The 12,968-nt window shown below is 37.8% G+C and overlaps 1 protein-coding gene across 1 annotated transcript; it reads left to right on the top strand.

Moving 5' to 3' along the window:
- Positions 1-6,944: 6,944 nt before the first annotated feature.
- On the top strand, positions 6,945-8,164 carry LOC133709577 (protein LIGHT-DEPENDENT SHORT HYPOCOTYLS 4). The gene has a single exon (XM_062135364.1). The coding sequence runs from the start codon at positions 7,381-7,383 to the stop codon at positions 7,981-7,983; it is 603 nt and encodes a 200-aa protein (XP_061991348.1). The 5' UTR covers positions 6,945-7,380; the 3' UTR covers positions 7,984-8,164.
- Positions 8,165-12,968: the final 4,804 nt, after the last annotated feature.

Raw genomic sequence — 12,968 nt, 5'->3', positions numbered from 1 at the left:
AAATCAATTTATGGCCTTAAACAAGCTTCTAGACAGTGGTACAAGAAATTTGATTCTGTGATTTCTACTTTTGGATTTACAGAGAATCTTGTTGATGAGTGTGTTTACTTGAAGACAGTTGGGAACAATTTTATTTTCCTAGTACTCTATGTCGATGATATACTTTTGGCTAGCAGTAACATTAAACTGCTTAAAGACACCAAGAGTTTTCTGTCAAAGAATTTTGACATGAAAGACTTAGGAGAAGCATCCTATGTACTAGGTATTGAAATTAAAAGAGATAGAGCACAGAGACTACTTGGTTTGTCTCAACAGAATTATGTTACCAAAATTCTAAAGAGATTTGGTATGGAGAAGTGTGCAGCTAGAGAAGTCCCCATGTCTAAAGGAGATAAACTAACCAAGAAGCAAAGTTCCAAAAGTGATGTTGAGAAAGAAGATATGGAGTCAAAGCCTTATGCTAGACTTGTAGGAAGTCTCATGTATGCACAAGTCTGCACTAGGCCAGACTTGTCTTTTGCAGTAGGGATTTTATCGAGATTCCAGTCTAATCTAGGCCATGAACATTGGGTAGCTGGGAAGAAAGTGTTGAGGTACCTGCAGAAAACAAAGAATTACATGCTAGTTTATAGGCACGTGGAGGATCTGAAACTCGTTGGATTTTCAGATTCTGATTTCGCAGGGAACTATCCAGACTCCAAGAAGTCAACTTGTGGATATGTGTACATGCTAGCAGGAGGTGCAGTTGCTTGGAAAACCATGAAGCAAACACTAGTTTCAACCTCCACCATGCAAGCTGAATTTATTGCAGTATATATATGAAACTGTGTGTGAAGGACTTTGGATCAGGAATTTCTTGATGCAGACCAAAGTGTTAAGTCACATTGTGGCAGGCACACTTGTGATTTATTGTGATAATGAAGCAGCTGTTTCTTCAGTAAGAACAGTAAAAGGTCAAATAATTCTAAACACATTGATTTAAAGTATTACAGTGTTAGAGAAAGGGTTAAGCATGGTGAGATAGCTGTTTTGAGCATTGACACGAATTCGCAGCTAGCAGACCCCTTCACCAAGGCCTTGTCAGTAGCAGCATTCCAGAAACATACTGCCAGCATTGGAATTTTAGCTAATCTAGATGCTTAGGTTCAGTAGAGAGTTAATCGAGTTGGAGCAATTTAAATTTCTAAGGTTTTTGAGTTCTTGTATTTTTTAGTTGTGATCTTTTGACTTTATTTATCACAACTTATTTGTAATGACAGATTTTATTATTAATAAATTTTGAGGTATTTTCAGATTCTGGTTATTGCTGCAGTTTTTGTTGAATGTTCTGAAAATTATCGATTTTGTGTTTAAAGTTATACTTGCTATCAGATGGCTTAAATCATGTGAAGCATGATGTTAAGGTTCAAGCAATATTTTTAAGCCATCAGTGTTCAGTGAATTTGATTGAGTTTCTGGTTTTAGAAACATAAAGTAGGACCTAATATATGTTTACTTGTTGATACACATTAACATATATTGTATCACTTCTGGTTGAACATATGTGGATTGCAGAAGCTTGTGTTAGTGGTTTTGAAACTCTGCATTTTTGTTAAAATGTATACTGTTTCTTGCTCTGCATAAGTAACTGTGATCTGACCATGTTGGAATGGATTTTCGATTTGAGTTTGTTATCTGGCGCGCACTTCAGTAAGTTAAGTAGGTTTTGATGTTCTCTGGTGCAAATCATCGAGCATGATATGTGTGAGTCCAAGGGGGAGATTGTAAGATCAAATATGGACATAACACATATCATCATAAAGTAATTGATGATTAGCTTAATATCAATCCTAGTTTAACATGGATACAAACAGTAAATCAATACTAGTGACTTAATGAAGTAGTGTATCAATTCATTAAGGATAGTAATCCATTGCTTAGTCTACAAGAAAGGCTACAAGTTGTGATACATTAGGAATCTAACAGTGAAACCTAAACCGACAAGGAATGCTTTAATGGGAAGCTTCTTGAGGTTTAAGTCTCATATATATACAGATGAATTGGTCCCTGATTACTACCACGACTATTGCATAAGTTCTGTCCATTGAGAAGCAAGTTGGTAAGTAACAGAAGACCATATTCAGTGATCGTGTTTAGCAGTTGCATAAGATGGAATCCATGTCTGTTATTGCTGAAGGTAAGCCTTAATCCTTTTATGATTGTTGTGCATATGTTGTGAGCATGTAACTATGGTTTTACACCTTAGTCTACGAAAGATAGAATAAGGGAAGTTTTTTTATTCATTCTTAACACTCCAGAAGTGGATATCGATGATTGGATTTCTTTTTATGAATACTTTCACATTGCTCTTGGAGTCTTGGTACAGTTTGACACATTTCACTACATTTTTCCCCCCATAATGTTATATTAGCAATTTATTTTTATTGAATTCCTATTACATTTCATTATATCTCTAATTTTGGACTTACTCTCGGAACTTTATTACACTAAAGTTAGATGATTAACTTATTTGAAAAGTGGGACTCTAGCTGATTGTTGATGCTGTGTGTGAGCATTTGTGTGATTATTTTAGATATGAGAGTTATAGATGATTTGAGTTGCAGGTAGCTCAAATTTATTGTGGAGAAAGTATACACAGCCCATTAATAATCATTGTTAAAGTTAGAAGAGAAATTGCAAACTGATTAGTGATAATTGTTGGTTTTGGTTTGCTGCATTGCCATGCCAACTAAAGTTGAACGCCAGTACTTTAATTCACAGTCGTGTATCCCATATCTGATCATTCACTCATAATAAACTTGCGGCTATCTAAAGATTTCCTTTTAGAAATATGCTATTTGATTTAAGCATCAGGAGATACACATGCATACATACACATCAAGCCTTAATGTACATAGCAATGTCCTCGACCTTGCATTGTAAGCTTCAATTTACCAATGCATCGTCTGTTAAACTAGTGATACATTTGCCACATGTCAACCTCGTCCATTTTGCTGGGACTGCAAATTATAAAAGATCATTTGTTCTTTTGCATATGCATATGCATTAGTTAATCTACTTCTGCTAAGGAAATGGCTGAAGATCCATTCAGACTTATGGCAAAGACTTTACTAACCAAGAAACCAGAACTCTCTTCTGGTGATAATAACAAGAGCCCTGGAAGACTGATTTGATGTGTTCACGTTTTTCAGATTGTGGATTTATGGATTGATCTCTTTCGAGCATATTTGACTTGTAGAGGAGAACATTCAGATCGACAGGTAAGTTCCACAGAATCAGAGCAATGCGTATAATCATTAATTTTGATCACGATATGCTCTTCCTATTTATGTGTCCATTCTCTTCCATGCCACGAGCTAATTGTTATTTGCAGCAAAACCTGGGACAGATATTGGTGAGGAATTTAATGTTGCTCTTTGCATGACCGATTAGGTAAACAACCAGCTTTTGACCTCTTTAATTTATTCACAGCAACTTATAATAGTAATTCAATGCACTTGTTTAGAGGCATGATATCCGTTCCAAAAAATCAGCAGGAGGATGTGTGATTTTTCATGCACTAACCTAGCTCAATGCTCATGTTGAGGAAAGGCAAAGGTGAGCAGCTTGTCTGCAAGGCGTTTGATCCCCCAAACTGCTGAGGCTAAAGCAATTCCCTTTCTACTTACATAACTCTTTTACTTCGTTATTTTTCTGATTGCCTGTATCACCCAAAGTGAAAAATCTAATCCTTACATATCCTTTGAGTGGCTTGGTTTTGTTTCATCCCTTTCCACTACATATCCTTAAACACCTTCTACTAAACGAGTAAATTCTATATTTCAAATCTGAAAGTAGTTTAATTCGGTCTAAAGTTGAGCTTTTCCTCACATTATATGCCTATATTTCAAAAGATAGAGACACCATATCTCTATGGTCACTTCGCTTTTTTCTCTACAATAGAAGAGAAAATGAAAGAGGCCGGAAAGGGGGAAAATGTAGGTATATTCTCTTTGCCCACTATATTAATTGTGCCTGGAAATCTCGATTTTGATCTCTTGCTGCAAAATTGAAGTTTAAACCAAGCTTTCATTGAACAAGAAACATATGCAATCAAATGTTTGTACTAAGTGGACAATTATGATAAGATCATGCCATTACTTAGCGTGTAACCAAAGTAATTCTGCTCCTAATTATATACCAAGTTACTGTGACCGAGTTGAAAAAGAAAGAATATGAATCTTGGAATTATTAGCAGCTAAAACATGCATGTTCAACAAGCCAAGTCTGCTGTCTGCAACCTAATAATCTTTCCCTACTTGGTATGATTCACTTCTTAGACCATAGCAATGGTGAAAGACAATTAACTCCCTTTCCATGTATGCTTAATAACTTGAACCAATCAAAACTATAGTAAGTGGCCGCCCTTTTGCATTTGAGAATGACCTGTGTGATTGACTATACATTATTTATCAATCTATGATCCACCTTATTCCTATAATCCTATATGCATTTACATTTTTCATTCATATAATGGATCTTGACATGACAGATCAAGATCTTGACAGGACTTATCGCACACGAAGAAAACCATATAAACATGGAGGTTTGAACTTTGAAGGTTTCGCAGCGATTTCGAAATAGCTTTTCCGGCCAATATCAGTAGATGTTCTAGATGCCGTAGCTTTTGACAAAAGACTACTGTAATCATGTAATGGGTATGGCAAAGAGGCTCATGAAGATTTTGCCAAAAAAAAAAAAAAAGAGGCTCATGAAGAAAACTGATTTCAAAGCATTTTGGTAACCGTATGCAGCCATATACTAGGTTCGGTCTCCGGTCCTGGCCAACGGCCACATGCCCCCAACTCTAAAGTAGATGAGCATTTTCAACTCACGATTGGAAACCATGATAAGAACAAGTTTTCGTGTTCTAAAGATTGTTGTTCGAGGTCATCCGATAACCGATTAAATAGTAGTTCAAAGCCTCCTTAAAAAATAAATAAATAAATATTAAAAAAAAAATTGAAACAACACATATTTGCATGAGGAATAGTTCCTCGGAACAAGTAACACGAAGAAATAAAATAAAACTCACATAGTCACATGCACACCGAACTTTTCCATGGCAAATGCCTCTCAAAAAAATAAAAATGCAAACTCACATTTACAGATGAGTTCATCGTTGTTACAAGTCTCTCATAAAAAATAAAATATAGAGGGACACGACAATAGTGATGAAATATTTATCGGCACAAGCCTTTTATAAAAAATAAAATAAAAACTAGACACACTTTTTTAAGTCCTTGGAATTAAAATCCCAGAAGAGTTTTTCTCTCAACCTATTTTCTCAACGTCGCCCTAGCCTCCACCTCCTAGCTTCCTTCTATCGCTCTATTCTCGACTTCTCTCCACCCAATGGCCTCCATTGATGCTGTCACCGCAAGCTTCGCTACTTCCCTTGCACTTGCTGAAGGAGGCAGCGCTCCTGACCTAGGGAAGATTGGTGATGGTCTTGTTCTCAGGTCCTCCCAATCCTTCCTGATTGGAAAACCTCTGACCCGCAAGCCGGTTGATCCCACGGCATTCAAAGCTCAATTTCACCACACTTGGATGGAGGGAAGACCACTTGGGAGCAAGAACAAGAATCCTTGCTCACAAAAGAAGGTGGGTATGGCTCCATTGCGTCTCACTTACCCTACTGCTGCTGCTGTTCAGGAGGTTAGCCCTAAGGGCAAAGGGAAGCTCTAAGCTTTCTGGTTCTCGATACCTAGCATTTGAATTCTAGTCTTTTGCTATTTAAGTTTAGCTTCTCTAATTGTACACTAATTGAGGTCTTTAGGCGATTAGGGTTGCTCTAGCAAGGATTTAGGAAGTGTTGGATTTGTGTTCATATGGCTAGGTCTAAAAATTGTGCTCATTTTTTTGACAATGAGAGTTACTAGTCATTTGCTTGGTAGCTTAGGTCATCTAGGTTTTATTTGGTGTAAGACAACATATGATGTACGTGTCTTCTGGCCATGAATAAGTAATGAAATTATCTATTCCTAAAAAAAAATAAAAAATAAAAGTCCTTGGAATTAACCAAGTGATTAGAAAGGGTTGAGAATTGAGTTAGGAGTTTGATTCTCTACATATAATAAACAAAACAAAAAAAACTTAAAATGGAACACACCTTTGCCGATGAGTTGTTCTCCGACAAACTTTCCTAATATATAAATCGTCAACAAAAACTATTTATAAAAAATAAAAGCTAATAGATTAAAATTCAAAAAAGAGACACATGTGCAGATCAATAATCCGTTAGTAAAGGCCTCCCATAAAAAAAAAAAAAAAAACTAAAAAAATTAGACATATTACGATAAATAAATTATCAACAAAAAATGACCCATAAAATTATTAAAAAGTATACACAAATATCAATGATTTATCCGTCGGAAAAGGCTTCACATTTGCCTCTCTAACAAATGTCATATGCATGTTAATTGTTAACATGCTCATAAGTATATGCACCATGTCTAACTGGCTAAATCTGTTCGTTGTATAACACCAATCATATACCAGATATTTCTCAAGAGAATAATGATCTACGACTGAAGAACTGAAGATGATACTCATGATAGTAATAGTTGGCAGTTGGCACATCATACGGGCCTTGACTTGAAATTGTGTAATTATATGCAACTTGATACTGATTACTGAATAATGAAAATTCATTTGCCAAAAAAATAAGAGAATAATGAAACTGAATGGAGGGTAAAGTAGTCATTGACAAAAAGGTGTTGTCAATCAATACAAAAGGGTAAAGAAACAATATCATGTTATTCCCTTCACATTTTTTTTTAACCCAAACACCTTTATCCTGTCTCCATCCCATCATCTCTCTCTTCCTCTCTCTCTCTCCACCTCACTGTCAACCTCTTTCCACTTACACAGAAACCCTACATGACTTGATACATCTTTTCCCACTTACCAAATTTATTAATTTACCATCAAATCTCTCTCTCTCTCCCTCCCTCCCTCTCTATCTTTTCTGAGGTTGTAGGGCTATGAAGAACTGAGTCTCTTCCCCTTTTTTCGGAAAAAAAAATCTGGCAATCTCTCTCGAAATGTTCCCATGAAAAAAAGTTAGCAAAAGCTAGCCATACCCCCACATCATAGATTTCTAGGTTTTTTTGATCATACAAAGATTCAAAGAAAACCTAGGAAGGAAGGGCAAGAGAGAAAAGTAAATAGTTCATAACCCTACTGTTCTTTTCCCACTCCTATATATCAAACCACATCATCACCTTCATGAAAAACCCAGTTCAAATTAGATAGATCCGATCCAACTCATTTTGATGTCCTACTTCTAAGTTCATCACCTTCTCTCTTTTTGATTTTGAGTTTTGAGTGCTGGAATCCATGGATTCACTTCAAGGATTTGGTAGCCCTTCAGACACAAACAGTTCCTCAAGCAACATCAACCTCAACTCTTCTTCCTCATCCTCAACCCCAAGCTCTCCTACTGCCACTCTCAGCCGCTACGAAAACCAAAAGCGGCGAGACTGGAACACCTTCGGTCAGTACCTCAGGAACCACCGGCCGCCGCTATCCCTGTCCCGGTGCAGCGGGGCCCACGTCCTGGAGTTCCTGAGGTACCTTGACCAGTTCGGGAAGACCAAAGTCCACACCCAAATGTGTCCCTTCTTTGGGCACCCAAACCCTCCTGCGCCGTGCCCCTGCCCTCTGCGCCAAGCTTGGGGCAGCCTTGACGCCCTCATCGGCCGCCTCCGTGCCGCCTTTGAAGAGCACGGTGGTAAGCCTGAGGCAAACCCTTTCGGGGCTAGAGCCGTGAGGCTCTATCTCCGCGAGGTTCGCGACTCACAGGCCAAAGCTAGAGGAATCAGCTATGACAAGAAGAAGCGCAAGAGGCCACCGCAGTCAGCTAGTACTACTTCTCTTCAAGCATTAATGCCTCCAACTCCTCCTCCAGCTCCTCCTCCTTCTAGTAGTGCAAGTCAGTAAGAAATTATTAATAACTAGTTTGGTCTGGGATCAAAATAAATCCTCACTACTCTCTCTAGCATAAATAGATATTTCATATTTCATATATTTTGCTAAATGTATGTTTAATGGTCTATTGACACTCTTAATTAGTTCATCCTCCTGTTGCACTCTGAAATTAGTATTGTTAATTTTAAAGTAATCATATAAGGAGTGGCAGAAACGTATGAAAGAGTGAGATTGTCATCGATGATCATGATCCTTGTATTAATTCTCAAGTCTATGTCTTTCTGTTGCTTTAATTTTCAGAAACTATGCTTAGATTAACAGATAATATATGAACTGTTGCATGCGCACTCCATGATTGCATAATAATCTGCAAAATAGTAGTAGTATTACTGTATTAGCAACAATCAATAGTTGGAGACTTGGAGTAATGTAAATAATAGTATATATACTAGTTAGTTGAGGGATATGTTCATAAGCATAAAATATGTCATATACGTACTATAAAAGGTATTATTATGACAATGCAATAGATTTGCAGATCATGTTTCATACTTTCATGTCTCTTTTACAGTGTTTTTTTAATTTGTTGTTTTTTATTCTAATTTCTTTTGATGAGTGTTGGCAAATCATTCTGTCCATTGGTGGATATAACTTTTCAGGGATTTGATCATGTGTCAGATTTCTCTAGCTAGCACTATAAATACTTGTTTTATGTCTTGGTATTACAGAGTTCATTTTCCTCCGATCCCCTGCTGAGGTTTATCAGATTAACATGATTGATGAATTGTGTTGATAGAGATGCTTCGAGAATCATACTTTGTTTTATGTAATGAATGAAAGATCTTTTCTTTCTCCTCTACTTGCCCAGTTTCCCCAATATAAGATGAAGGTAGAAGAGCAGAGACCCCTAAAATAGGTACTGCATATAAGATTTTTGTTTGCAAACCGTTCATGATCAGTCAAACTTATTTCAGTATACATGTGAGAGATGGGTATTTGCCAAGATGAGCTGTGCTCCATTTATTAATCAGGCAAATCCACTGCCCATTTGTCCTAGCTGTGTGATATCACTCTTGGTTGGATGTTCCCAAAAGAGGAGAAATACATTAAATAAGAGAAGTACTACATGAATGATGAACCCTAAGATATAGTTAAATATTCATATCTAAATTAAGTAAGCATAAAAAAGCTAAGCTAACTTTGATATAAAGAAATTCAATTTAGTATATAAGTAGATTAAAGAGAACGAATTAATTGCGTTCCACAAGAGCAATATAATAAAACCAAGGCTTATAATTGTAGTATTGTTTGATATACGTAAGGATCAAAGTACGTCTATACTTATTTAATTAGCATCAGTCTTGCTCTCCTAAAGAACTGTGAGACTCACGTTTTCCGGCAATTTAAGTCACTATTGTAGATGAATAAGATATCAAAATTCTTCCCCTTGTCAAGCTTTACATATTGTAAACTTAAATTGGACTTTTAATCAAGATTCGGAAGATTAGGATTTGGATCGTCTTCGGCCACCACGCGTTCACTGTTCACAGTCACTGCAGATTCAGTGATATCATTGAATAAAGGTTTGTTAGGAGGATTGAAGTAAGCTTCTTTTTTGAGAATTGGTAATGTGCTAGAGGCGCAAAGGAAATTGAAGTAAGCTTCTTTTTTGAGAATTGGTAATGTGCTTATAGTTATGATATTAAGGTTATGTAACAAGGTCGACAAAATCATGAATGGGAGTTACAAATAGTACTTTGTGGTGACAGTTGTTGGTGGTGAAAAATTTCGATCAGGAATTTGACCCAACAATTAATGCGGAATGGAGCGGAAGGTGAACCGGGGGCAATCGAGAAGCTTCTATTCGTAGTTGACCTGATGTTGACGAAGCGAAGACCCCTCTAGCTTGGCTTCGTAACCTGTCTCCGCTCCATAATCTCTTTCCGTTTCGTTACCTCTCTTCGTCACCTCCCTCTGTAGTCTCTCTCCGTAACCTCTCTCCGTAGTCTCGATCTCTCCGTAACCTCTCTCCGTAGTCTCGATCTCTCCGTAACCTCTCTCTGTAGTCTCTCTCCACTCCATAACTTCTCTTCACTTCATCGTTCCTCTCTGTAACCTCTCTCCGTTCCATACTCTCTCCGTTCCGTACTCCCTCCGTAATCTCCCTCCATAACCTCCCTCCGTGGTTTTGACAAGGAAGCGGAGACTCCACCTTGTCGTCGGTGCGAAGAAGTAGAGGGGGTACCTGCAAAAGACTCTCTGAATGCTTAAGTCAGTATTTTTCTGAGTCGAGTATAGTCAGAGGAATCATAATGGGTTGGCATGCCTGGTCGTCTTGCCCCCTATTTATAGGTGCATTACGATGTGGGCTGCAAGTCACCATTAAGATCGTACTTACTTCTATAATAACTGCCACTTATTGGCGGCAATGATTGTCGTGTTGAATGCTGCATTGATCGTTGCATTTACAGCTGTAATAATAACCACATTCACCGCTACCATTAATACCCTTTAATTGTCTTGTTTATAAGGCTCGAAATGTTGACTACCCCCACAACTGTCAAGGATATCATGATTGGTACATTGATTAGCTTAATCGTCCTTGGTTAGTATTTAATCCCTAGGGATACCAAAATTCTCTTTGTGGAACTAAGTGGTAGTGCTAGACTGCTAGTCAACTCCGAGATCAAAGAAGGTAGATACCAAGTATGGTTTCAGAGAACCTTTTTTAATAAATGCTAAATAGTTAATAATTAACATTAGTAAATTGTTTAACCTTGGTTAAATTATATGGCTAAATACTGATTACTACCCTGTAGTTTGGATCCAAAATCAATTCAGTCCCTGAACTTCTAATTTCATTAAGAACACCCCTGTACTTTCAATTTTGATCTAATAGATCCAATTTATTAGTTTTCCGATAATTGAGTCATTTAACTTGTTGACGTGGCTCATATATAGCCTATGTTTTATGATGTTGTGTTGGGGTGACCTGCATAGTCAATTTAGGAGTGAGTCCCACTATTAAAAATCTATCAAATAAATAGTTTTTCAACAATTAATCCAACTATAACTTGAACCCATAACAGAATATTAACGAATTGGACCTGTTAGATCAAAATTGAATGTACAATAGTGTTTTTGATAAAATTAGAAGTCCAGGGACTGAATTGATTTTGGACCTAAACTACAGGGTAGTAACCAGTATTTAGCCCTAAATTATATGTTGTTTATCATCACTTTCTATAAAATCATGTGTAATAAATTAAATTATGTACAATAAGATCAACTCCAACCATGGAGTCAAAAGCCAAAATGGCTTCCCCAATCAAAATCCACCATCCCCAACAAAAGCCAAAAGGAGAGTCAAAATGACTACACACTGTAGAACGAAAGCCATATGTGGTGAGGCATGAATTGAGGTAGGCCCCAGCAGCATGTGATGAATTTATAAAATAACTTTGGTTTTTGACTAAAGATGGTTGGAGATGCAAAATATGAATGAATAGGGTTGACACTAGAGGAGCCAAATTTTGCAAATGACTTTGGCTTTTGACTCCATTGTTGGAGATGCTCTAACATTCAAATCGTCGTATACAATGGATAGTGACGAATTGTTAGTGTATGCATTGGAATACTACAAGCAATATTAAAATCCAGATAGAAATTAATGATTTTGTGCAGTTGAGTTTACTTAAGGGGCACTAGATTCTATGATCAGCTGAGAAGTACTCAGCTAAGAAAAGTAGGTCCCTTTAGCAAATGGTTGGTAAAAACGATCTTATCGGTTCTTTAAACTAGGACCAAAGTGAAACATGATGACTAACAAAAAAGGAAGGTATCATGAATGTGAGATGAGCTTTGAGTAAACATCACATTTATGCACTGTATATTTGTGTTATTGTTTTATAACTTGATTGTTACACAATATTTATAAGAATGTCTTAAAAAAGATTTGGCCCTAGTGACAAAAATCCCCATCGGGTATTTGACCCTAGTGACAAAAATCTCTCTAGTTTGATCGTGAGAATAAACATAACAAGATCTTGCATGGAAGTCCTTGGTTCTACAGAAATACTATGCTAGTGCTTGGAAGTTATGATGGCATAGGACTGGTGGCTGAAATTCCTTTGAATTCGGTGGAGACTTGGGTCGCCGTCAAGGGCCTTCCGGTGGGACTTCGAAACAAGGCGGCTTTGAATTTGGTGGGTTCGACTCTTGGTAGGGTGATCCGGCTCGACCAAACTGCCTTGCATAGGAAGGAAGAAAGAACAGAGGGTTAAATTGGTACTTGATGTCAGGTATTGGGTTAGGGTTTGAAAATTGTTTGAATTTTCACCGGTGAGGTGACGGTGGAGCTGTTTTTCACCTATGAAAAGGTGAGAGGGTTCTGTTTCAACTGTGGTTTCTTTGGACATGGTGAGGCAGGTTGTGATGCACTGCTGACAAGGGAGAAGGATGACATCCTTGCTCGGATGTAGGCTTCGGTGTAGGCCAGTCTATCCTTGAAGGACAAACAGACAAACCCTACGACGATGGGGGATGACCAGCCGGCTACTCAGGGTATGTTGACGCTGGTGGATCTGGGATCGACGAGTTCTGGAGGGTTGTCAGGGGGGTTGGAGGTTCCCCAGAGTCCAACCTTGTTGATAAGGGAGAACATGCCAACCGCATCTGTGTTTGCAGGTTTGGATTTATCTGCTTTTTTGGAGAGTTGGAAAGCCAAGACTAAACCGTTGGGATAAGTGAATATGGGGAGTGGCCTCTCTTTGGATGTTATTCCGAACTAGAAATCAAATGGTGTTGGATTCGTTGAGGGAGCTAACCGTGTTGCTGGGGGTGAAGCGTAAGGCTATGGAGGCTTTGGATCGAGTAGGCAAGCGGTATGTTTCAAACCAGGAACCTTTGCTCTAGGTTGATGATGGCATACAGCTAGTCTTGCAACATAAGAATAGATAGTTGATCGTTTCACCTAGAAAGAAGAAATTGGGAAGGCC

Source organism: Rosa rugosa, chromosome 5 (assembly GCF_958449725.1).
Source record: "Rosa rugosa chromosome 5, drRosRugo1.1, whole genome shotgun sequence".
Taxonomy (NCBI): domain Eukaryota; kingdom Viridiplantae; phylum Streptophyta; class Magnoliopsida; order Rosales; family Rosaceae; genus Rosa; species Rosa rugosa.
The sequence above is the reverse complement of the archived record's forward strand: the minus strand, read 5'-3'. Positions and strand labels throughout refer to the sequence as shown.

Bases quoted from the DNA above. Each gene is read 5' to 3' on its own strand.
- LOC133709577 (XM_062135364.1), top strand. From the start codon at position 7,381: ATGGATTCACTTCAAGGATTTGGTAGCCCTTCAGACACAAACAGTTCC.